The following is a 25,544-nucleotide window of genomic DNA, read 5'->3' as shown; positions in this document are numbered from 1 at the left end:
GTTTTCCCCATTGTAGTGCATTAGCTCCTTAGGCTAACATGGGAAGGCTTTAAAACATTTTTTTGAAGTCTTGCTTTTGAGATTGAGCTAAAAATATAATTCAAGGTGTTATATTAACAGAATAAGTCCAACATGCCAATGTTGGATTTACTAAAACTATCAAAGGGGAGGAGTTTTAGAACTCTTTCCTAAAGTTAGCCTTGTAGTAACCTCTTCTGATTGGTCGGCCTTTGACAGACTGGCCAAGCTGCCTGATGAGGTGTGAAGTCGCCTTGGCTAAGACAGTGGCTGATGCAGCAGCAGATGCTAGAGCAGGAATGGGGCTGGGTGGCCAAACTGGTCTTCAAAGGAGGGAGAGACGGTTGGGACAGAAACCAGATCTCCCCATTTCCTGCACCCTCTGCCACATGTAGGCCCCAGTAATTGAATTAGCAGAGGGTCTAGAAGGGGCATGTTAGGGAAAGTTACCCACACCAGTAGGTTGGGTTAGCCAGACCTTAACATCCAGGAGAGATTTTGTCCATTTTGGTTTTTCACAAACCAGTGCTTTCTAGGACTGAAATATGCCACACTTTGGAGGTAGTGGTCATGCCTGAGGGTAGCACCCTTTACCCCATTGGTCGGGGGTGCCCCACCTTGTCGCTCCAGAAGCATGGATAAAAGTGGGAGGCTGCCCAGCTACTTGGATCTCTGCCTTGAAACTCTGAGGACTGCCCTGCTGGACCCTTGGAGTGCACAGGAAAGGACTGCACCCTTAAGGACTACACCTACTGCACACTTTGGTCTTCAGTCCAAAAAGGACTTTGCCTTCCCTGGACAGTTGAAAGAGTAGACTCCCTGAATCATCACCACTAAGAACGACCCAGCTGACCACCTTCACCTGGACATTTAAGTATTTGCCTGGTGCATTGTGGGAACTGTAGTCTCATTCAAGCAACTCAAACTCTGGAACCTTGTTTTGGTGTTGTGGACATTTTTGGAACCCCACCATGACCTTCTGGAAGAAGATCAAGAAGTTTGAGACTATTTGGAGAAATTGTGGCAAACGGGCTCCATACGTGAACCATCCTGTCTCAGTCAAGTCAGCAATGTTGATCCGCAACGTGGCCTGGATTTCAGGTTTGCCCCGCTGAAGCTCCAGAGCTCTCTGTCGTCGTAGAGTCTTCCAGGATTTGATCAAGGCCTCGTGCTGGATCAAGCAGCCATTGATGACTCCAAACCTGCCCTGCTGAAGAGAGACCAGCTCTAAGAACAAAGGTAACACTTTAATCTAGGCCTCCCTCCTCAGAGTGTCCGACTTGGGCTCCATCGCGGACGGCCTCAAATGTTGAGGCTATTGATATAGATATAGATATTTTTTTATTTTAAGCACTAGAAAGCACATTTTGATTTCATCTTTAAAAATTCATATCTCTGGTTCCCTACGTTGTGGTGTGTGTGTTTTTGTCTTTTTGGTGTCATTTGATCATAACACAATAAAAATCCCAAGCCAGTTTACAACAATAGGAAATATATTTTTGTGTCTTATTTAATATAATAGTGGTTTTAAATGCTTTACACACCTGTCTTCTAAATTAAGCCTGTCTGGTTGCAGCTAGGCTACCAAGGGGTAAGCAAGGATTAAGTTATTGAGATCTTTACTGGGCCTTACGTGTGATTGTGACCTTATTGCTAGCTGTAGGTACCTACCTGCATCTACAATAATCCACCTTCCAACACATTGTAAGTGCAAAACCTCATTATTACGCCTAATGGGCGGCTAGAGATGGTTGTGCCCAGGTAGCTAAAGTCTCATTCAATACCATCAAACACATTAATATTCACAGTTATATGTATGTTAGATCTCTCTAAACACTGGTGAATACTGATTGGCCTCAACCTGGTGAAAAAGACAGTCTGCAAATGACTTTGTTCTATGTTAGTTGGTCACCATGTCTCACTGAACCATAACACTGCTACTGTTCAAGTGGAGTGAATGTTGTGTCCTCACTATCACAGTTCTGGACTCGGAAGATATTTCTCTGAAGGTCCTTTTTGTTGTTGCAGTGGCCAACTGTAGCAAGGCTTGGCTGTCCTTCGGTACTGAATGGTCCGTAGTGGCTGGTGCGTTTTGCACTCCGTTGCAAAACTGGACTTGGGAGTGGACTCTCACCCTAGCTTTCGGGTGTAGAGTTCTTTGGGGGGGACCAGGATTCGATGCTTGGATCTACACCATCTCGTCTGGTGGCTCTGGGTGCAGAGTTAGCTCCTAGCTGTCGATTTACTAGGCTGGTCGTGCCAAAGCTGCTTTGCTGCTTCAGTCAAAGTCACTTCCTTTGGGCTGCCAGCCCATGGGGGGGGGGGGGAGGAGGGGCAGGCAATGTTGGTCCCTATGTTGGGGAGGGGTTGCTCTAGAGTAGGTGAATGTCGTGTGTCCTTTGGGTTTCTGTGCAGGTGACAGGCAAGCCCTGGTAGCTGCAAACGTTTGGTGGGGAGTAGATGCTTGAAAGGAGGCACAGGCCTCACTCCTACTCCTTAGATGCTGGACAAAGTTTCTTTGGGCTCAGGCACAGAGAGCCCGTTGGGTTGCAGTTCTTCGTCCTCTGCACTTCCTTACTCCTGCAGTTTGCAGGGGACTGGTGCCACCAGTCACTGGAGTCTTCCTCTGGGTTTCGGTGTCCACAGGGATCCCTCTGGTTGGGACCAACAGATTTTCACCACAAGCACACGCTGGGGACACGGTCCCAGTACTGGGCTCCGTAAGCCACTCTGTCCTCTTTGTGCTGGGGCTGGAGTCCAGGTCCTGTTTGTGCAGGTGTCTATTTGTGCTTCTTTCTTCTTGTCCTGGTAAGATCCAAGTTCTGGGCCAGGGAGCCCTTTAAATCCGGCTTTAGGGGGCATTTAAAGGTGTCACTTTCTACCCAGAACCCACTATTCCTAGGGTCTGCCAAGATGGTAGAACCCTTCCTTTGCTGTGCAGACCTCCTAGTCCACCCTAAGCGGTGGAGGGGTGTGACAGCTCTCGACACATCAAAGGCGGGGAAGGCTTTGAGGCTCACCGCCCTTAAGCGAATGTCACTAGCCAGCCTGGGGGGGGGGGGGGAGGAGGTGGGACCTCCTTCCTGCCCAGGTCCTTTGTTTTACGTCCTGCCAAGGTGCTAGCACGACCAGCAGGAGGTCAAGCTTATGTCTGACCAGCAGGTGGTCAGTCTTCTGTCTGTGGCGACAGCGGCTCAGGAAAGCCTGTCAAAACAGTACAGGACCCGGGTACTTGGTGGGCACCCTGTAAGGGTGCCACCTGGGCATCTGCTTTTTAATCCTAAACGTGGGCAACATGTTGAGGGTTAAAAAGCACAGTGTTTGATACCAAACACAACATGATTCGGCTGAGCCATTGCAGAGCTGGACATCTGAGCAGTGGTCCGATGCCAGCCCATGTTTTCCAATGGACTGCCGGTTCCTCGGGCCAGCATTGCAGTTTAAATGTGGGCATATGTGCTACTGCACATAAGCCCTCACTCATGGAACAGTGCACTCTGCCAAAAACCACAGCATCTGACAGCAATAAGTGGGGGAGTGACCATCCAAAAAAGGGCACTTTACAACACGCACCATTACTGACCTGACTTGTGTTTTTTTTTTTTATGGAAGGGCATGTGTGTATATATGAACCGATAATGTTCTAAAAGGTGGCTTTCCTCACAAGTGAGCAGTCAGAGACCAGGTGGGAGGCAGCTCCTACAAACTTTCTATTGTCCTCTTATTCTACTGCCTCCTGTAGTGCCGGCCATCCACTTTTTGAACTCTACATCTTCTTAGCAACCCCGCACTGCTGCTAGTGCTTCTGAGACACATGCACAGAACTATTTTAAATCTGTTAAATGCAAAATTTGCTGGTGCTAACTAACCTCACACAGCATTACAAAATCGGTGGAAGGAATTCACTATTTATAGAGAGAGGACATGTTTCAGCTTACAAAGCAGCTAAGTTGGTCAGGTGCCTTCATCAGGGCAAGAAATCTGTGTCATTACCCAAATCTGTAAGTGTATTCCAACCAGCAGAGCACTGTCTGCCATCTGTGGGAACTGCACTTCAACCACTCTTGTCGCGTTATTTAACTCGCCCAGTAACTGTCACGAGTTATTCTCAGTTCGCTGTCAATGCTTTGATGCACTAGTCTATTCCAGCCTGCTGCCAACTTATGTTTGTTTCCTCTGCAAACAGTCTGCCTTCCATAAAGCTTAGAAGTTAGTCCTTTGCGTCATTGCACGCGGAAAGGAGATGTTTCATTCCATGGATTTCTTTGTGTGAAGTAGATTTGACTACAGTTGATAAAGTCAACACACTTCAATAATGTTTTGTGGAGTATTGCTCTGGCCATCCATTTCTCAAAGATAACTTTTAATTAGGTCTTGAATTGGAAATTGTGTTGAGCAGATCGGGAATGGACTGCACACCCTGCAGCAGACCTCTTTAACCGAGGGTCTGAGCTGTGTCTCCAGTGTGGTTCACCCGGATATAACTTTCAAGCTCAGTTGTCAGTCGTTGGCTTCCAGACTGTCTGAAGCTCTTGGCCTAACGGGACACTTGACCTAACAGAGAAATCATCGTTTGTGTGTTTGCCTTTTTTCCTGGGTCTTTTGCCCAACAAAGTGTTGGTTTTCTTTATGTCCCCAGTTTCAAATGTTAGCTAAAAGAACTAACCAACACCACCCAGAAATCTGGGATCACTCGCTTCACGCCAAGCCGTGTCATAATCTGAGGCCTTGTCCTTGAAGTGCCTGCGGCTGGGGCTGAAATAAATGCAAGATTGCTGCAGGCAGCCAAGCAGGCGTAGATGCACATTTTCACACTGCACTCAGAGCAGTGGAAACTCCTGCAGTCCCAGGCTGAAGCAGAGACCAGGGAGGGGGAGGGAAGGGCGAGGGAGGTGGTCAGAGGTCGTGCAGAGGCCATGCAGTGGTTTGGGGGGGGGGGGGGGGAGGTGGGCAGAGGTCGTGCAGTGGTTGAGCGGGGAGGTGGTCAGAGGTCGTGCAGTGGTTGAGCGGGGGAGGTGGTCAGAGGTCGTGCAGTGGTTGGGGGGAGGTGGTCAGAGGTCGTGCAGTGGTTTTGGGGGAGGCGGGCAGAGGCCGTGCAGTGGTTTTGGGGGAGGCGGGCAGAGGCCGTGCAGTGGTTTTGGGGGAGGCGGGCAGAGGCCGTGCAGTGGTTTTGGGGGAGGCGGGCAGAGGCCGTGCAGTGGTTTTGGGTGAGGCGGGCAGAGGTTTTGGGGGAGGCGGGCAGAGGCCGTGCAGTGGTTGAGCGCGGGAGGTGGTTGGGCGGTGGTTGAGCCGGGGGAGGTGGGCAGAGGGCGTGCAGTGGTTTTGGGGGAGGTGGGCAGAGGGCGTGCAGTGGTTTTGGGGGAGGTGGTCAGAGGGCGTGCAGTGGTTTTGGGGGAGGTGGTCAGAGGGCGTGCAGTGGTTTTGGGGGAGGTGGTCAGAGGGCGTGCAGTGGTTTTGGGGGAGGTGGTCAGAGGGCGTGCAGTGGTTTTGGGGGAGGTGGGCAGAGGGCGTGCAGTGGTTCGACTCTGACAGCTCCTCCAGCTCGGCCCGGCAGGCTCTACGTGGCCTGGGGCACAAGCACAGACAGATGGTGGCTACACTCGCTCTCCCGCCTTTTGCACAAGCATCTTGCACTGAAGCCTCTGGGCGCGCAGGGTTCCAGGCAGTGGTTCCCCGGGAAGAGGGAAGAGGAGGGGGGAAACAACCTGCACAATGTCAAGGAGACAGTGTGTGTGTGTGGGAGGGTACGGGGGGGGGTGGAGAAGAGGCATGAGTTGCAGTCCGAGCAGGGCAGCCCTGGTATTTGGCGATTCGGCATCAACAGGCTCCTTAGAAAAACACTTAAGTATTGTGGGGGGTGTTATTTTCTCTCCCCCCCCCCCCCCCCCCCACACGATCTGAAATGTATCAGAACAATATTCAAAGTAACCCTCAGGCAGGATGTGTGATGCTTAGCGGCGGGCTGCCGAGGATCACAGGGTGTAGTGGATGAACTCACTGTTCTTCTGTCTCCTCTCCCTGCAGTTGTCACTGGCGCTACGGACGGGATCGGGAAGGCCTATGCACACGAGGTAAGTCTGGGGACCTTTAGCTCTAGCTCCAAGGGTGCGGTGCAGCACTGCATGTGGTTGAAGGCATTGGAAACGTGCTCCCCTGTCCTGCGTGCAGTGCATGCCTCCTAGTGTCCTGCCTCTCCCTGCTCTGACGTGCGCCTGTGTTGCTTGCTGTTTCCCTGCTGCACTCTGCCCTCGGCTCATGCATGCCCTACCTGTGCTGTGCTGCTGCTCTCGCTGGGCAGGTTTCTGTTGTGATTGAGCTGTCCGTCATCAGTTAGTGCCTGCTCTCTGTAATAATCTTCTGCTTTCGTACACAAGTGAGCGCTTGTATCTGCTGTGAGGCGCTTGTTTTACTCACTGTCCTGATCCTGTGGCTCTTACCTGTGCTGCAGTGAGTGCTCTGAGCATCTGCCTCCCTACTTGTGCTGTGCCTGCCCTACTGGTCTCACTGATAGGGGCTGGTCCTTTCCTACTTGTCACGTGTCTCCTTCGCTGTCCTTAGTGTGCAGCTTTCTTTAATGGTGAGCTTCGTCCAGGCCCTGGACCCAGACTCTCCAAGCCGTGAGCAGCGAGGGCTGCTTTCCTTGCAGTCAGCTCACGTGCGAGCTTCCACGAGATCCCTCAAACAGCACCAAAGTTATTAGTGAATGAAACTTGAATTGTCCCCATTTGTCTTACAGAGACTTCCAGCTGCAGATTCCTCACCTCTTGAATGTTGCACAGGCCTCAAACTGGATCCGGACAGTCTTCAGCAGTACCTTGGCTTGCTGTCGGGTGGCGCTGTCTGGCTCTGCAGACTGTTCTGATCCAGAAATGAGGAGCTGAGCCTTTGTAAGCACCACCCCTGAGGGCTGCCAGCAGGTCCTTTCCTTCTGCGCCACCAGATGTGGAGCTCTCTTCTGAGATATTTACCTAAAAATAATAGTAATAATTCAGTGTGCATACCATATGCCCACAAAACCGACCGGTTTAAACCCCTGTAGGGACTGTTGAAAACAAATGTGTCTGCCACATTTCCACCAGGTATGCCTGTGGTATTGAGGTTGAGTCACAAATCCAAGACCTGTAGTGACTCCGGTCTATGAACCTGAAACTCATCGGGGACCACAAGGTGAAGCTTTACATCACCAAGCATAAACTCAACAGGACAGCTCCAAGTCACAGTCCGCACTAAGGTGTCCATTCCCGGAGTCGATAAAGCCACTCTAACGGCTGATTATGTTGCGCCCAAAATCGTCCTTTAAGTTAGAGGGTGCACAAAACACCGAAGCAAGATCTCGCACCACTTATTAGCCTAAAAAGGTTTCGTCACGGATTCGCAACACTGTCTTGTTCCCAAACTTGTCCTGCTGTGGAGCTGACCCTGCACCTGGGTCTGGGACCACCAGCGTTACCTGGGCTGACGGGCACGCCACCACAGATTGAAGAGTTCTGCAAAGCCATGCTCCTCCAAGCCCTATCTGCTCCATCTGGTGTGCTTCAGGCCTCAAGAAGCCTAGAGACCCCGCATCTGTAGTACCCCAGTGAGTGTGCATTCAGAGCTAATTGGACCCTCCAAGCTCATCTTGCCTCTGGGACCACGACCCACACCAGCCCAGGGCAGTTTGACACCGATGCTGAATCTAGAGACACTGGAAGAGGGCGTGATTCTGATAGTCCTCTCTAAGTCAACGCCAGTCTGACCTCTATTGAAGTCATGCTCCCTATCACTAGAAGCGCCACTCCCCCTTCCCACTTGAGCTGCTGCCTCCACAAGGGAAAACTCCATTATTCTTTTTTTTGGTATGCTCAGACTACAGCTGTGCCCCGGGCGATAAGTTCACTCTGCCCTCTCAGGATGACAATTGGTACGATGACAATTGGTACAATGACTTATAGCGGTCTTGATACCACCTGCGGAAACTGGCCTACTCTCTCAACCTGGAACAGTCACAAAAGAATCAACTTCACATGCTAGAATAATGCGTTGGACAGCCAAAGTACTTGACCTCCAGTCTATAGACAAATTGCCAGGAAACATCATCCTTCACACAAACCTGCATTTCTCTTGTAGCTCCCACCCCCTCTAAAGCCTATTGGTGTAATCCTCCATTAGCAGGTTTGGTTTAACCCCTCTTTTTTATCTCCTGATAAGGTGTCTCAGCAGATGGAAACTAATATTTTCTTCTACCAGTCTGGGGCTCTGATCACTAAATACCAGCTGCCTGGTAACATTCTATTTCCACACCCTTTGCGACACGAAGGCACAAGTCCTCCCTGGTGTACCTAAAGATCTCCCACCAATCCTCACTCAAGTTATTCAAGGTGGTTGTGATGCTGCCAGGTTCATGATTTGTTGTGGCTTGGACATCGTTCCCGTCAGGTGTGGCTGTGTTCAGCTGGGTTCTCCGATGACGTCCTTCTGACTGGACTTGCAACAAAAAACAGTCTACCCCTGTCATTGGGACAAATTGGTGGTTTGGTGCGGGCACACCAGATCAACCTTTTCCGGGTTAAGTTATCTGATGTTCTGTTCGCTTTTTCTCTTACCTGGCAGGGCTTTGCTTTGGGCATAGTTCACCCCTTCTTAAAATGACCAAATCCCGGAGATGGCGCAAAGCCTCATCAAATGATCTAATGAGACCATAATCTGGTCCTCACTTATTTGATGTGCAATCCGTTGAGGTGCTTCACAGCTGTCCCTTATAGTTCCTCATTATTAAAAGGGCGATCCTCGTTGTGATCACCTTGGCACTGCCACGGAGTGAGATTCAGGCTCTGTCAGTCCACCATACACTACTTGTTCCCAAACTAACTTGTTCCCAGATAAACTGGTTTTGCAGACGTGAGCATCATTTCTAACTAGTCCGGACTCTGTTCCATGTTGTTCAAACGATCACCCTGCAGGTGTTCTATGTTCCACTTCACCCTTCTAAGAAGGAAAAGAGGCTCCATCTCTTGGATCCTAGAAGAGTGTTAAGCTTTAATACTGATTATACCAAGGAACACCGAATAGGCGATCAGCTCTTTGTCCGGTTCTCTAGAGCGAAAAGACAAGACAGTCTGCCGGAGGACCTTCTCCCGCTGGATCATGTTCTGCATTAAGATCTGCTGTGTATTGGCTAAAAAGCAGCCTCTGGAAGAACTACGTGCTCGCCCCTCCACACGTTCACGAAGCACTATTTTCTGGACAGCCAGGTTTGTTGAAAGGCTTTTCACCCACTCTTTTCTACAGGGCTTACTGGTTTCAGTCCATTCACCCACCAGCCACAAACTAGGTACTGCTTTGTTATCGATTCAGATGAGGTGAGGAATCTGCCACTAGAAGTCTACCAGAAAGATCATTACCCAAGGTAAGTAACTTGTTCTTCTGATAAAGACTCTATCTAGAAACAGATTCCTCACTGACCACCCAGTCTCTCTGTTCTGTGATTGGACTCTTATCCATTGGTAAGATCTAAATTCTATGAGTCTGCACTCTGGTCACAACCATCTTTATCTTGGGGCTATGCATTTGGGAATGCGGACCGCCTCAAAAGCAGCTGACCTCTGTTAGAAGAGGAGGTGTCTATACAGGCTCGCATGTCACTTTCATAATGGATTGGTGTTGGCGAGGAGCTGGATGGTGACATTTGATGACGCGCCAAGATACTTATTAAAATGTTATGGATTCGGTGTGCCACTGGGGGAATGTTCAAAAGGTGAAGAATCTGCGGCTAGATAGTCTCTACAAGAACGAGTGTTACCAAAGGTATGGATGTTTATCTTGACCCCTCTCCCGACCAGTCTGTTTAATACTTGGTGTTAGAAATGGGGTCTTTGGTTGACAGTCAGGTTACCCCCTGTTCAAGCAAGGACCCTCACTCTAGTCAGGGTAAAAGAGAATCACCCTCAGCTAACCCCTGCTTACCCCCTTGGTAGCTTGGCAGAGCAGTAGGCTTAACTTCAGAGCGCTAGGTGTAAAGTATTTGTACCAACACACACAGTAACTTAATGAAAACACTACAAAATGACACAACACCAGTTTAGAAACATAGGAAATATTTATCTAAACAAAACAAGACCAAAACAACAAAAATCCGACATACACAAGTCAAGTTATGAATTTTTAAAGATTAAACTCAAAAATAGCCCTTAGAAACCAAAATGCTTCGATGAGATGTTAGCACGGCGTCGTGACGGAATCGTTCCCAACAAGCCGACAACAGCGGCGCTGGACACGGAGTCGTGTAGACCCCCAAGTACAGTACCTTTGGTGAAGAGTGAAAACCAGCCGATGCGCGAAGTCGGGAATCGCGGCGTCTGTGCGAAACGTTGAATCCGTGCACTTCGAGCGGCATCGGTCACGACGTGGTGTGGCGACTTCCACAGAGTCGCGGACTTCAGCGGGGCTGCTGCGGCGTCGGGCCTGCGAAGAGCATCGCGTTCCAGCGAAGGTCACGGCGTCAGGTGCAGGCGGCGTTACCGGATTCAGCAGCAGCGTCGGTCCGAAGTAGATTTCCTTTGATTCTACCAGCTTTCCTTTCAAGGGCCCAGGGACTGGATAGGGCACCACTTGTCGGGGCAGGAGTCTCTCCAGAGACTCCAGGTGCTGGCAGAGAGAAGTCTTTGCTGTCCCTGAGACGTCAAACAGGAGGCAAGCTCTAAATCAAGCCCTTGGAGATTTCTTCACAAGATGGAAGGCACACAAAGTCCAGTCTTTGCCCTCTTACTCTGACAGAAGCAGCACTGCAGGAAAGCTCCACAAAGCACAGTCACAGGCAGGGCAGCACTTCTTCCTCAGCGATCAGCTCTTCTCCAGGCAGAGGTTCCTCTTGGTTCCAGAAGTATTTCTTAAGTCTGTAGATTTGGGTGCCCTTCTTATACCCATTTTAGTCTTTAAAGTCACCTTTCTTCAAAGGGGACTCACACCTACTTGTGAAATCCTGCCTTGCCCAGGCAAGGCCTCAGACACACACCAGGGGGTCGGAGCCGGCATTGTCAGAGGCAGGCACAGTCCTTTCAGATGAGTGACCACCCCTCCCTCCTAGCAGAGATGGCTAATCAGGAAATGCAGGTTACACCCCAGCCCCCTTTGTGTCACTGTCTAGTGCGAGGTGAAAAACAACCCAACTGTCAAACTGACCCAGACAGGGAATCCACAAACAAGGCAGAGTCACAGAATGGTTTAAGCAAGAAAATGCTCACTTTCTAAAAGTGGCATTTTCAAACAAACAATCTTAAAATCAACTTTACTAAAAGATTTATTTTTTAATTGTGAGTTCAGGGACCCCAAACTCCACATTTCCATCTACTCTCTAGGGGAATCTACACTTTAATCATATTTAAAGGTAGCCCCCATATTATCCTATGAGAGACAGGCCTAGCAACAGTGAAAAACGAAATTGGCAGTATTTCACTGTCAGGACATATAAACCACATTACTATATGTCCTACCTTATCCATACACTGCACCCTGCCCTTGAGGCTACCTAGGGCCTACCTTAGGGGTGCCTTACATGTAAGCAAACGGAAGGGTTAGGCCTGGCAAGTGGGTACACTTGCCAAGTCGAATTTACAGTGTAAAAATACACACACAGACACTGCAGTGGCAGGTCTGAGACATGATTACAGAGCTACTTATGTGGGTGGCACAACCAGTGCTGCAGGCCCACTAGTAGCATTTGATTTACAGGCCCTGGCACCTCTAGTGCACCTTACTAGGGACTTACTAGTAAATCAAATATGCCAATCATGGATAAACCAATTACATACAATTTACACAGAGAGCATATGCACTTTAGCACTGGTTAGCAGTGGTAAAGTGCTCAGAGTTGAAAAGCCAACAGCAACAGGTCAGAAAAAAATAGGAGGCAGGAGGCAAAAAGACTGGGGATGACCCTGCATAAGCAAAAGTCCAACACGACCCCCTACCATCCTAAAGCCAGGGGAGAACAATCAATACCTTGATGTACTTCCCTGCTTTGGGCGATAGAACAAGGACCCAGGCCCACAACAGCAGGGGCATGTTCCAGTTCTACGACTTCCTGACTCCAGTTGGATCCCTTTGTCCATACTCTCAGGGCCCACTAAGCTAACCCATGGGGAACCCTTCTCCACATCTGCACATCTGCAGACACCATCTGTGCAGCGCCTAACTTTACTTTGCTCACAGATGTATTGCATTGGGCAGATAGTACCACCAGGGTCAACAAAGTGGTGTTGCCCACTCCACCCCCGGGGTGTTACTCTCGTCCCAGCCCCCCCCCCCCCCCCCCCCCCCCCGGGGCAACTCTGTCCACCAGGACAGCAAGCCACAGTGGCCCCAGACAACTGTCGGGGAGGAGAGCCCGACCTCAGGCCTCTCCAAGCACTGTGACTGCGGAGAGTGGGGGGCAGTAGCCCCAGGTGCCTGGCACCCCTTGACCACTCTCTCTTCCACCAGGTCAGGGATGACAACCTGACCCTGGTCCTCCCCTCTGGGGCTCTGTACCCTCCTTGCAGAAGCAGCACCCCCAGAGTCAAAAACTGTCAGGGTGCTTGTAGAAGCAGTCCTGCACAATTCTTCCACCAGTGCAGGGATGTTAACCTGCAACTGGTCCTCCAACCTGGGGTCTGTACCTTCAGGTTGGACTAGGGCCAGGGGTGAGGCTTCCCTCCCCCTGCCCTCCCTTCTGGGGTCCTGCAGCCCCCAACTAGGAGTGGCCCCCCCCAGAAGACAACATGCTAGGGGCCCTGTTAGCAGTAGCCCCTTCCTCCAGGTCAGGGGGGACACCCTGAACCTGGCCTTCCAATCCAGGGTCTGTACCCTTAGATTGCACTGGGGCCTGGGGTGAGGCTCTTTCTCCCCTGCCCCTACTCTCGGGGTTCTGCACCCCCCCCCCTCAGGGAGAGTACCCCTTGAAATCACACCAGGGGGGGGGTGATTGGGCAAACCGCCCACCCCTTCAGGTCAGGATTTACCCCCTGCACCTGATCCTCCAGTCCAGGGTCTGTACCACAGACTGGACCACTGCCTGGCAACCCAGGATTTCCTGGGGGGCATACTAAACCCCCACCACGTCGGAGTTTACCCTCTGAACCTGGTCATCCAACCCAGTCACCACCCTGCGGGTTAACCACTGCCTGGCATACCAGGACTTCCAGGGGGGCACACTTACCCCCCTCAAGGGACACACTGTCCCCAAGGGCCACACGAGTCTGGCTGGCGCAGGTCCCCTGACCTCTGCCCATCTGACAGTCTGGATTCACCCCCAACTCAGAAATGGTCTCACCAAGGTCATTCCTGGGGGGCTCTGCTCTCAGAGCTGATCCCTGACCCTCTAGGTTCTCCACTGGGGTCCGCAACCCCCTCTCAACCCTCTGTCTGGACTTCTGCACCCCCTCACTAGGAGTGGTACTGCCAGACACCTGAACTGGTGGGACGCTGGCTACAGCCGCCCCCCCAAGTTCTCCTGATACTGTGGGATCTCCCTCAACAGATGGCCCTATGGTACAGGCTAGGCTCCCCTCCTGGTATTTCCTCATGGAACCCTCCAGGACCTGGGACCGTATCTCGGGCACCTTGGACCTCAGCCCATCCCCATCCCCATTCCCTCTCCTCAGAGACTGGACATGGGGTCCCTCACCCATCCCACTACACTGGGACCTACCTGGGACACTACAATCCTTCCCTACCTCACCTGGTTGGGAAATACCTAGACCACTCCTCTCAGGAGCCCCCCCAAATGCCTCTTCAGACTCTCTGGTACTCCGCAAGAGGTCTGCCTCCATTGTAAGCTCCCTGGGGTCAGAGAACTCACACTCCACCTGGTGTTGGCGTAGCTCTGGAAAATAAGGACTAGACATATGCTCTCCAGCAATTACATCACTCAGCCCCTTACATGAATTAACCAAAGTACCCTTCACCCATCCATCCAGTGACTCTGCTTTGGAAAAGTACCCCACATCACCCTCCTGAGACTGGTGAGACAGTACCTGACTGTCCCGGACACTCAACCCACACTCTTCTGGGATGTCTTCACACTCCATAACCAGGACTTCTACCTTGGGGGAACCCCTCTCCCTGTCACTCTCACCTAAAGTCAGTAGAGTGTCCCTCCCACCAGTAGGAATATGACTCCCCATGCCAGTTCCCCAATCCACCTCAGGGACCCTGTGCATCACTGGAGCTACCTCATACCCCTGAACCTCCTGGCGTGTGCTAACTCCCTCCCTCAAGTAGGGCACCACATCTCTGGGCATGTGCACTTCTTCAGCAGCACTGGATATACAATTGTTGCTGCCACCATTCCAGCTGGACTCAGCCCTCATGACTTCCAGCTCTTTCAATTTAAGCTCGTAAGCATAAATCATCCTTTTTATCTCGAAGTCCCTTACCCACTTGTCGTACTCCCTTTGCATCCTCAACTTTTCTGCCTCCAACCGGCAAGCCCTTTCTGCCTGTCTGTCCTGCACATCTTTAGGAGTCAGACCCTTAGAGGACTTACCACTACCACTCCTGGAGAACCTCCCCCCAGGTGTAACAGGTACCTCTAATACACCACGGTGTAGACTCTGCACTTTCCCATCCATATCTTCTGTGTGCCCCCCAGCTTCCTTGGCTGTCACCCAGGCCCTCAATGCCTCTTGCAGCTCCCCCTTCCTGGCAGAGCTCTTAACGTGACCGGCAAGATCTTCACAGAACTGTTTCAATTGAGCAACTGAGTACCTCTTCAGTTTTCCTAATTCAAACACCGCTCCAGCTGTTGCATCTCCAGATTGAGACATGATGGCAACAAGTGCAAAATTCCAACGGCAGAAAACAAGTTCCCAATGAAGTAAAAAGAATCAGTCAAGGGATCAGCAAAATCATGGAAGTAGAACAAAAAGGAGTCCTTAAGAGAAAAATGAAAGATCACCAAACAAGTAGTATGTGGTCACGTAGTGGTCTGAGATCAAAACAGTAGTGTACACTTAATCACTGTATGTCCAGTACAAATAAAAGTCCAAATCCCAACCGCTGATCACCAATGTTAGAAATGGGGTCTTTGGTTGACAGTCAGGTTACCCCCTGTTCAAGCAAGGACCCTCACTCTAGTCAGGGTAAAGGAGAATCACCCTCAGCTAACCCCTGCTTACCCCCTTGGTAGCTTGGCAGAGCAGTAGGCTTAACTTCAGAGCGCTAGGTGTAAAGTATTTGTACCAACACACACAGTAACTTAATGAAAACACTACAAAATGACACAACACCAGTTTAGAAAAATTGGAAATATTTATCTAACCAAAACAAGACCAAAACGACTAAAATCCGACATACACAAGTCAAGTTATTAATTTTTAAAGATTAAACTCAAAAATAGCGCTTAGAAACAAAAATGCTTCGATGAGATGTTAGCACGGCGTCGTGACGGAGTCGTTCCCAACAAGCCTACACCAGCGGCGCCGGACACGGAGTCGTGTAGATCCCCAAGTACAGTACCTTTGGTGAAGAGTGAAAAGCCGATGCGTGAAGTCGGGAATCGCGGCGTCTGTGCGATACGTTGAATCCATGCACTTCGAGCGGCATCGGTCACGATGTGGTGCGGCGACTTCCACGGAGTTGCGGACTTCAGCGGGGCTGCTGCGGCATCAGGCCTGCGAAGAGCGTCGCGTTCCAGCAAAGGTCACGGCGTCAGGTGCAGGCGGCGTTACCGGATTCAGCAGCAGCGTCGGTCCGAAGTCGTCCGAAGTCGATTTCCTTGGATTCCACCAGCTTTCCTTTCAAGGGCCCAGGGACTGGATAGGGCACCACTTGTCGGGGCAGGAGTCTCTCCAGAGACTCCAGGTGCTGGCAGAGAGAAGTCTTTGCTGCCCCTGAGACTTCAAACAACAGGAGGCAAGCTCTAAATCAAGCCTTTGGAGATTTCTTCACAAGATGGAAGGCACACAAAGTCCAGTCTTTGCCCTCTTACTCTGACAGAAGCAGCACTGCAGGAAAGCTCCACAAAGCACAGTCACAGGCAGGGCAGCACTTCTTCCTCAGCTAGCAGCTCTTCTCCAGGCAGAGGTTCCTCTTGGTTCCAGAAGTGTTTCTAAAGTCTGTAGATTTGGGTGCCCTTCTTATACCCATTTTAGTCTTTGAAGTCACCTTTGTTCAAAGGGGACTCACACCTACTTGTGAAATCCTGCCTTGCCCAGGCAAGGCCTCAGACACACACCATGGGGTCGGAGCCGGCATTGTCAGAGGCAGGCACAGTCCTTTCAGATGAGTGACCACTCCACCCCTCCCTCCTAGCAGAGATGGCTAATCAAGAAATGCAGGTTACACCCCAGCCCCCTTTGTGTCACTGTCTAGTGCGAGGTGAAAAACAACCCAACTGTCAAACTAACCCAGACAGGGAATCCACAAACAAGGCAGAGTCACAGAATGGTTTAAGCAAGAAAATGCTCACTTTCTAAAAGTGGCATTTTCAAACGCACAATCTTAAAATCAACTTTACTAAAACATGTATTTTTTAATTGTGAGTTCAGGGACCCCAAACTCCACATTTCCATCTACTCTCTAGGGGAATCTACACTTTAGTCATATTTAAAGGTAGCCCCCATATTATCCTATGAGAGACAGGCCTTGCAACAGTGAAAAACGAAATTGGCAGTATTTCACTGTCAGGACATATAAACCACATTACTATATGTCCTACCTTATCCACACCCTGCCCTTGAGGCTACCTAGGGCCTACCTTAGGGGTGCCTTACATGTAAGAAAAGGGAAGGTTTAGGCCTGGCAAGTGGGTACACTTGCCAAGTCGAATTTACAGTGTAAAAATACACACACACACACTGCAGTGGCAGGTCTGAGACATGATTACAGAGCTACTTATGTGGGTGGCACAACCAGTGCTACAGGCCCACTAGTAGCATTTGATTTACAGGCCCTGGCACCTCTAGTGCACCTTGCTAGGGACTTACTAGTAAATCAAATATGCCAATCATGGATAAACCAATTACATACAATTTACACAGAGAGCATATGCACTTTAGCACTGGTTAGCAGCGGTAAAGTGCTCAGAGTTGAAAAGCCAACAGCAACAGGTCAGAAACAAATAGGAGGCAGGAGGCAAAAAGACTGGGGATGACCCTGCATAAGCAAAAGTCCAACACTTGGCATAACCAACAGTAGCTAGACCTACTTTTCTCCCAGATTTTGTGCAATTTCATGAAACTATCAGATTTATTAATAAATACTTCTTTTACTTCATTCCTTTAAATCTGCTGCTCCTGCTTCTGATGGTCCTGCATGACCTTGAGAAAACCAAGAGTAGGCTACACATTCTGAGTCCCTGCCACATTCTGTGCAGATTAAGCAAACTGTGCTAAAGTTCTTGGTAAATCAAATGTTTTGACCCCTGCCCCCCTAACTTCTATCCTCATTGAACCTGCACAAAACCTGAAAGCACAGGGTTTAACTTGTAAACTGCCTGCCACATTTGTTGCATCTTCATTGAGCAGTGGTTAAGTTCTGAGCGTTTAGAAATGTTATTGTTGCATAAGTTTTGTGCCAGTCCATCAAGGATGGCAAAGTTTACAGACCAATAAACTGTGAGGAGGTGTGTTTATTATATGGTGTGGTTGCGCGACCTCAGTGTAATAAACTTACAAACTTGTCTTGTGTCCAATCAGTTTTTTTGTTTGCAAGAATTTAGCTCAACCTTGGGTAGCTGTGTATTTGAGCAGTCGGGCTTTGTCAAAGGAACAAAGACAATGTATTTAGAAATACCTGAAAAGTTAAAAAAGAAACCTAACCCAATAGAAACCGGACACTAATTTATATAGACATTACTTTTATGATTTTTCAGAAACCAATATGAGCCAAATCCAAGATATAAACTATTAAGCAAGTAATAAATCACTACTTTTCATTCAAATCACAAACTAGCATTGGCAGCTACTGCAGTTTGCGGGTACTTGGAAAACTTTTGAAAGCTTTGGCAAAGTTGAGTTCAGTTACTCCGGCCAACTTTGGGTGACCAACTCCAGCAGGAAGCAAGTGACGGGCCAATGAGTTTTGGCAAGACAGATACTTTGCAGTCACTGCAACCTGTAGTCCAGTTCCAGGCTCTGTGGGTGAACCACCATCGAAAATAAATGCATACCTGGTGAAGGTAAAACTGATGCTGAAGATACTCATCTAGAGACTGGGGTCTCCCTTTGGCCAACTATCGGTCTGGAAATACAGTGAGGCAACTTTGGCCACAAAGATTGATATCCCCCCAAGTCTTTTGGTTGACGTCCAGCTAGAAAACAGTTGGCACTGGTCTCTGGTTACAGCAAAAACCGTGGTTCCCTTTAACTGTGGCTAGTGTCCGTCTTCGACAACCAAACTGCATTCCAACCACTCTCCCAGCTACAGCAGATTCTGGAGCAACTTTTGAGCATAGAGACGGTCTCCCACGCAGTGCTTCAGCAGTCATTGGCAATCAAACAAATGTAGCTGCCAACTTGCTAGGTAGGTTCCTGAATTGATGTGGCCCTGGAACTGAAACGGGAAGTTGGCCAATTGACACTTGAGGTCACCTCTTCTGTCTGGGCTTTGAAGATGACTTTTCCCCACACTCAACCCCCCCCCCCCTTAAAAGGGCAGAAGACACAAGGTCACTACAGATCTTGAGTAACAGCAGCAACTTTCTAAAGTTGCCAGTTATTTAAAAATCAAATTACATTTAACATGAGCATCAAGTTTGGTTTAATGAAGAAGTTACTTACCTTTGGTGACGCTTTATCTGGTAGAGACCTAATCTAGTTGCAGATTCCTTACCTTAAAATTTCCCCCAGACGTCAGACTGGACCTGGAGACTTTTCTTCGAGCAGTACCCTTGCGTGCCATTAGGTGTTGATGTCTGGACCGACTATAGGCGCCGCCTCGGTGCTGTGACGTCAGTTTCTTTTCACGACTTTCCATGCCAAAGTGCGAGCCATGAGGAACACTGAAGTGGGGTACCAGAGCTAAGGCCCTTAAAGGGGAATCCCTGTCCATAGTAATCAGTTCGCAAGCAGGGAGGATGGGTGGGTCAGTAAGAAATCTGCAAATAGAATGTCTCTACCAGATAAATCGTTACCAAAGGTAAGTAACTTGTTCATCTGACAGACTTCTAGTTGCAGATTCCTTACCTTAGAATAGATACTCAAACAATACCATCCTCGTAGGAGGGCTGCGAACCAAAATCATACTAGAAAGTCCTGCAGGACCCAATGACCAAAGTAGCCGTCTCTGTGGATCTGGCTGTCCAGTTGGTAATGTTTAGTAAACATGTGCAAGGGCACCCATGTTGCTGCCTGATGGATGTCCAGCACACAACATCTGCGTGCTAGCTCGGTTGTAGCAGCAGTTGCTCTGGTTGAGTGAGCACGCAAACCCTCTGGCAAAGCGTAGCACATTTTGATGTAGAGAAGCACCCATCGTGAGATGGGTCACTTCTGCAGCACCTTCCCTGTCTTCGCACCCACGAACTCTACAAAGAGTTGATCATCCACCTGTAAATCTTTAATGCGATTAAGATAGAATGCCAATGCTACTGTTTCCAAGCGGTGGAGTCTCTCCTCATGAGAAGGATTGGTGGGGGGCGTAAAAAGTAGGCAAAGTGATGGATTGGCTCATGTGAAAAGGTGTGACAACCTTGGGAAGGAAGGAGGCCCTTGTGTGTAACACTACTTTGCCAGGCTGTACAGACAAAAATGGAGGCTTCGAAGAAAGAACCTGAAGCTCACTCACTCTGCGAGCAGAGGTGATAATAACCAGAAAGACAGAATGAGGGTAAGGAGCCGCGGAGGACAATTGTGTAACGGCTCAAATGAAGCACACATTAGGGAAGTGAGGACAAACTGAGGTCCCACTGAGGCATAATAAATGGAGTGGAAGGATACAAATTAGTAAGACCTTTGAGGACTCTCCCCACAATAGGGGATTTGAAAAGAGAAGGTTGATCTGGCAATCTAAGAAAAGCTGAGATAGCCAATTAAGTAGCCTTTCAGAGAGCCCAAGGCACAACCCTAATGGGCTAAGGAAATAATGAACAAAAGGCCCTCAAAGAGGGGCAGAGAGAGGATCAACAGGCTTGTCCGTGCACCATGCCACAAATTTATGCCAACCACAGGCATATATCGTTTTGGTGGAGGGACGCCTGGCTGCCAAGATAACATCACAGACTTTGGAAGGTCAAAAGCTGTCAAATACTGCTACTCAATCTCCACGCAAGAAGAACCATCACCTGCTGCTGCGACAGATGTTCCTCGTGAAGCGGCAGTCTGATCGGAGGATCTGTGGCCATGCTCAATAGCTCTGGATACACTCTTTGTGCTCAGTCCGGAGCCACAAGAATGACTTGGGCCTGGTTTTTCTTGATCTTCTTTAGAACTCTGAGAAGAAGTGGTATTAGCAGCAAGGCGTAGAGGAGGCGTGAGCTCCACTCGAGATGAAAAGCATGGCCGAGCGCGAAACGATGGGGAAACTTCCAACGCACAAAACTGCAGAGCTTGTGCATTCTCTACGGAGGCAAACAGATCTAAGGCTCTCCCCACTGCTGAAAGAGGCCTTGCCCCACCTCCAGATGTGACGCCATTTGTGAACTGTGCATTGACGGCTGAGTTTGTCTGCTCTGGCTTTCAGAGAGCCCACCAGATGTTGAACCACCAGAGAAATGCCCTGATGTGCCAACCATGTCCAGAGACGCAGTGCCTCTTGACAAAGGGTCCAGGACCCCACACCACCCTGTTTCTTGCGGTACCTCATGGCTGTGGTGTAATCCGTGAACACCTGCACCACGTTCCCTTTGATAGAGGGAAGGAATGCTTTCAACGCAAGTCTGATGGGCCGCAGCTCCAGCAGATTGATGTGAAGTCCAGAGTCCGCCGGAGAACAGAGGCCTCTGATCTCCACCTCTCCCATGTGGCCGCCCCATCCCAGAAGTGACACGTCTGCCACTATTGTATATTCTGGTTGAGGAAGGGAGAGGGATCTGCCTTTGACCCATTCCTGATTCGAAAGCCACCACTGCAGATCTTTCGCAGTCCCCTCAGAGATCTGGACTATGTCGGAGAGTTCCCCCTGATGCTGTGCCCACTAGAACTTGATGTCCCACTGCAGAGCCCGCATATGTCATCTGGCATGTGTCCCTAGCAGGATGCCAAGAGGCCCAGCAGCCTCAGTCATTCTCACCAAAATCCATGGTAGAGCCTGAAACGTCGCAATCATAGCCAGACTCGTTGATCGGGTGGATAGGCCCGAAACTGCGCAGTGTCCAGAATAGCTCAGACGAAAGGGAGCGTCTGAGAGGGTGTCAGGTGTGAGTTTGGCATGGTTATAGTGGACCCCAGCAGGTGTGCCGAAGTCTGAAGGGGGGGGGGGGGAGACTACTTTCTGGGGTGTATCCGCCTTCAACAGCCAGTCGTCGAGGTAGGGGAAGACTCAAATCCCCAACCTATGCAGATGAGCTGCAACCACTGCCATCACTTTTGTGAACACCTGAGGGGCCTGGTAAGCACGGTAAACTGGGAGTGCTCATTCACTACCACGAATCGTAGGTAGCTCCTGTGGGCAGGCAGACGGGGATATGCAAATAAGCACTTTGTAAATCCAACGCCACCATCGTGGGTCCAAGGCAGAAAGTACCTGAGCCGAGGTGAGCATTTTGAACTTCTCCTTCCTGAGGAAGAGATTTAGGGACCTGAAGTTGAGGATAGGACGTAAGCCCTTGTCCTTTTTAGGCACCAGAAAGTAGCAGGAATAACATCCACAGCTTACTTCTGGTGCAGGAACCCTCTCTATGGTCCCCTTGGCCAAAAGAGCCAAAACTTCCTCGCAGAGAAGTGCCAAGTGATCCTCTGTCAGTTGGGCAAAATATTGGAGGCATGGCCGAAGGCGAAGTGTCAAAGGGGAGGGATTCGCCCCTTCGGACGTTCTGCAAAACCCACCTGTCATGATGGATTCCCAGTGGGGCAGGTGATGGCTTATTCTGCCGCCAACAAGGCGGGGGGGGGGACGGGACAGACTAGGAAGGTTTGGGGTTGGGTCGACTGGGCAGCCTCTGTGTGGCCAGGGACGCAGAATCCCAAGGGCTCGTGGGACAGGGAACCAGGTCTGAACGACATGCATGGCTGGGAAAGGGACACAACAGGAACCCCACCCCCACCCCCCAAAATGGCCACGAAAGGCAGACTGTTGTGGACAAGGGGCAGTGGAAAGTCCAAGCGACCGAGCCATAGCCCGGGAGTCCTTAAATCTCTCCAGTGCTGAGTCCGCCTTATCTGTGAAGAGATGAGAGCCGTCAAAGGGGATGTCTATGAGGGCCTGCTGGACATCCCCCAAAATAATAGAAGTTCTCAACCAGATGTACCGTCGTAGTGCCACTGTTGATGCAACCAATCTACCTATACTTAGTCGTGTTCAGCCCACATCGAATGGTAAACTTTGCCATGTGTCTCCCGTCAGCAGCAGCCTGGGAGATGATAGCACGGGCCTCCTCTGGGATCTGCAGCAGAACTTGCGCAACTGTGTCCCACAGAGTGGGTATAATGGCCCAAGAGGCATGTGGTGGTCACTGACCGCAATGCCAGACTGGAGGAAGAAAACTACTTCTTCCCAATATTGTCCAGTCTTTTTGATTCCCTATCCAGGGGAGCAGAAAGGAATGCGCCAGATGTCTGATTGACCAAGCTCTCTGGCGTAGGGTGTTCGGTCAGGAATTTAGGGTCATTCAGAGTGGGCCAGTGGCCGGCAATTGCCCTATTCACAGGAGCCCCTGTGCTGGGTTTGGACCAGGTACCCAGAAGGGCATCATTGAGGGCTTCATTGAATGGAAGAAGAGGCTCTGAAGAAGATGCAACAGTAGGCAGATGAAGGCCAAGGACCTTGGCTGCCCTACTGACCACCATGGAGTAAGAAGCTCTCTCCGCCATGGTCACAGTAGGAGACTGCATGCCAGGGGAGTTATCTGAGTTGTCAAGACCACATACCACCCCCTCCCGCCCAAACCCTTCTTCACGTTCATACCCATCGAAAAAAGGGTTTGAATCCAATCTGTGGCGGCTGGCCCCATTGAAGTCCGAAGTAGCGCTGGTCGACGCTGTTCCTGCTCTGGGTTGTTGAGGATCGGGTCAACGTAGATTGTGGGCCCAACTAACGTCTGGAGCGTCTACTACTGCGCCAGAAGGTCTCAGTAGTGCGAATACAAAAAAAGGGTGGGACAAGGAGATTATCGGTCCAGTGTACAGCCTCCCAACATAACTTGTAAAAATCGTAAAGTACACTGTTCCCTAAAGAACCAAAAGCAAATGCGAAAACACAGGGGGACTATTTTCTCAGGCGCAAAGAGAGCCCTCACACATCCATTAGGATGTCAAGCATCATCACTGGGCAAGCTCCTCGTCAGACCGGTGCTGCAGTGTCTGACGGGCACCCCTTCGGAGAGGGGTGCTCTTAACCGGAATTCTTAAAGTTAAGCTGTGCCGGAGATGGATACATTTAGTAACAAAGGTGAGGAGAGAAAATATACAACAAATAAAATTAGCTCTAAACCCAAGTCATCACAATTTAATGTATCAGAAACAGGTTTAGGCTAAGATTAAAAATAACCGGAGTGATTAAAGAGAGAATGTTCCTATGCACTCACACTAAATACGTTTTGGTGGTGGGGTGGGGGGGGGGGGAGGAGAGAAGGAAACTGTCCTATCCCCTCTACTATGGCCACCAAGGATCCAGTGACAATTCATCAGGATCTACACAACTTCTCCTCTAGATATCATATAAACCCAGATAGGGTAGAGGTAAGTAAACAAATTCTGGTCACTCACTCATGTCCACTGCACGTCTGGTCAGTAAATTAAAAAAAGAGTTGCCCTGTAAAAGGTAAATAAATAAGAGCAGTAATATATACCATATATAACAAAACTACTCAGTGAGTATACAGCATTGCTAAGAAGTGCTCATAAAACCAAATGTGCGAACTGGTGAAAGAAATAGGTATACGCTTACCATCCGAATCCTTAGGGGTACACGGGCCTATCACCAAGAGCAGAACTGAACAAAACCTTATAGAGGGTGGAGAAAATAAGTCAAAAGTAACAGCAATGTTAGCAGTTGTTCTCATTATTTTCATCGCCCTCACACACTCAAGGAGGTTAGGTATGTATTAAACCTGGGACATAAACCATGAATCAATTGATCTAAATCACCATCAAGTGCTCGGAATGTTTTAGACCTTAATATGCAGTCAAATGCAGAAGAAAGCACCATAGATGTGCGGGAGCCAGTAAATATGGGCAAGTACGAGATTGTCCAATGTCACTACGGCTAAAAATAGGTTGAAACTAAACACTCCCCTTTTAACTGGCAGGTACGTGTAGTTCGTCAAAATCGGAACTCACAGCCGCCCCGTAGTAACCAACACTACCAATAGGAGTCTATTGCCAACAAAAAAAAAACCATTACAACTAGTACTCGCTGGCGGTGAAAGTCGAGGACCTACCCTGATGAAGTGTTCCTGAAATTGACGAGGGAATGTATCAGGAGCCTATAAATAGACACTGGTAAACACCGGTCGCCAACTGATGAACACGGAAGTGGTGCCTCTGCCGTGATTGGCTCATCACCGTCATGTGATCCAGGCTAGAGATCACGAGATCAGGGCCAGAGAATACGGTAGTGAAACGTGAACACATAGTTTCAATCCGAGTCCTGGACTAATGTCCTAGAAATAAAAACGGGCTCCCAGTTTCCAATGGAATTCATGAACATCAACAAGGGACTCTTGGCTCATCACACCGGAGGTTGAATGTTGGATAAACCAACATAGCTTCCTAAAAGTGTCACATGGACAATAATAAGAGGAAAGCAAGAAAAATTAAAGTGTATTAATAGACACCAAAACTAGAACCCTGTAAGGATGTCATGTTCAGGGCAACACTAAGGGTCAGCACCAAATTAATCAAGGGAAAAGAAGTCCTTACTGGGATTCCAAACCCTATTAGGATGTCATAACCTAGGAGTCACATGAGGTCAGCATTAAATAAATCACAAGGGAAGGAAGTCATAACTAAGACATAAGGTTATCATACAGGGAAAGTACAGATCTGTTCAGGGGGAAAGACTTGTCCAAGGAATGTCATTGTTAAGTCCTGTTATGTATGTGTTAAGTTTAAACACCCAACGTTGCTCGATCCTAAAAAGCATTCTAGAGTCATTGTTCGGACAGTTAGGGGTTAGTAGTACTACCCACCAGAGGTCGTCAGGACTGTGACCCACTTCTGAAAAATGAACCCGAGTCTAGTGGTAGCTCGGGCACATCTTATATTGCTACAGTGTTCATTAATCCGGTTAACTAGTCTTGTCGTCATCCTGATATACCGTAGCCCGCAAGAGCAAGTTATCATATAGATGCAATTGCATGAGTTACAATTGGTATGCTTCTTGAGGTACCAAGTTCCCATCGGGTGAAGATCAAGCGTTTCAAGATGTTTAGTTAGAGGGCAGACATTGCATATTCCACATGGGAAATGTGC

General features: G+C 49.4%; 1 protein-coding gene across 1 annotated transcript in view; it reads left to right on the top strand.

Annotated features, from left to right (window-relative positions):
- The window catches only part of HSD17B12 (hydroxysteroid 17-beta dehydrogenase 12), a 367,296-nt gene that overhangs the window by 89,525 nt on the left and 252,227 nt on the right, over positions 1 to 25,544 (top strand). The window contains exon 2 of the mRNA XM_069221808.1: positions 6,043 to 6,089. Coding sequence (XP_069077909.1) covers positions 6,043 to 6,089 — 47 coding nt within the window. The remainder of the gene's footprint in view (positions 1 to 6,042; positions 6,090 to 25,544) is intronic.

The sequence above is a fragment of the Pleurodeles waltl genome, chromosome 3_1 (assembly GCF_031143425.1).
Source record: "Pleurodeles waltl isolate 20211129_DDA chromosome 3_1, aPleWal1.hap1.20221129, whole genome shotgun sequence".
Taxonomy (NCBI): domain Eukaryota; kingdom Metazoa; phylum Chordata; class Amphibia; order Caudata; family Salamandridae; genus Pleurodeles; species Pleurodeles waltl.
Note: the sequence above shows the minus strand (reverse complement) of the source record. Positions and strands in the feature narration are given on the sequence as shown.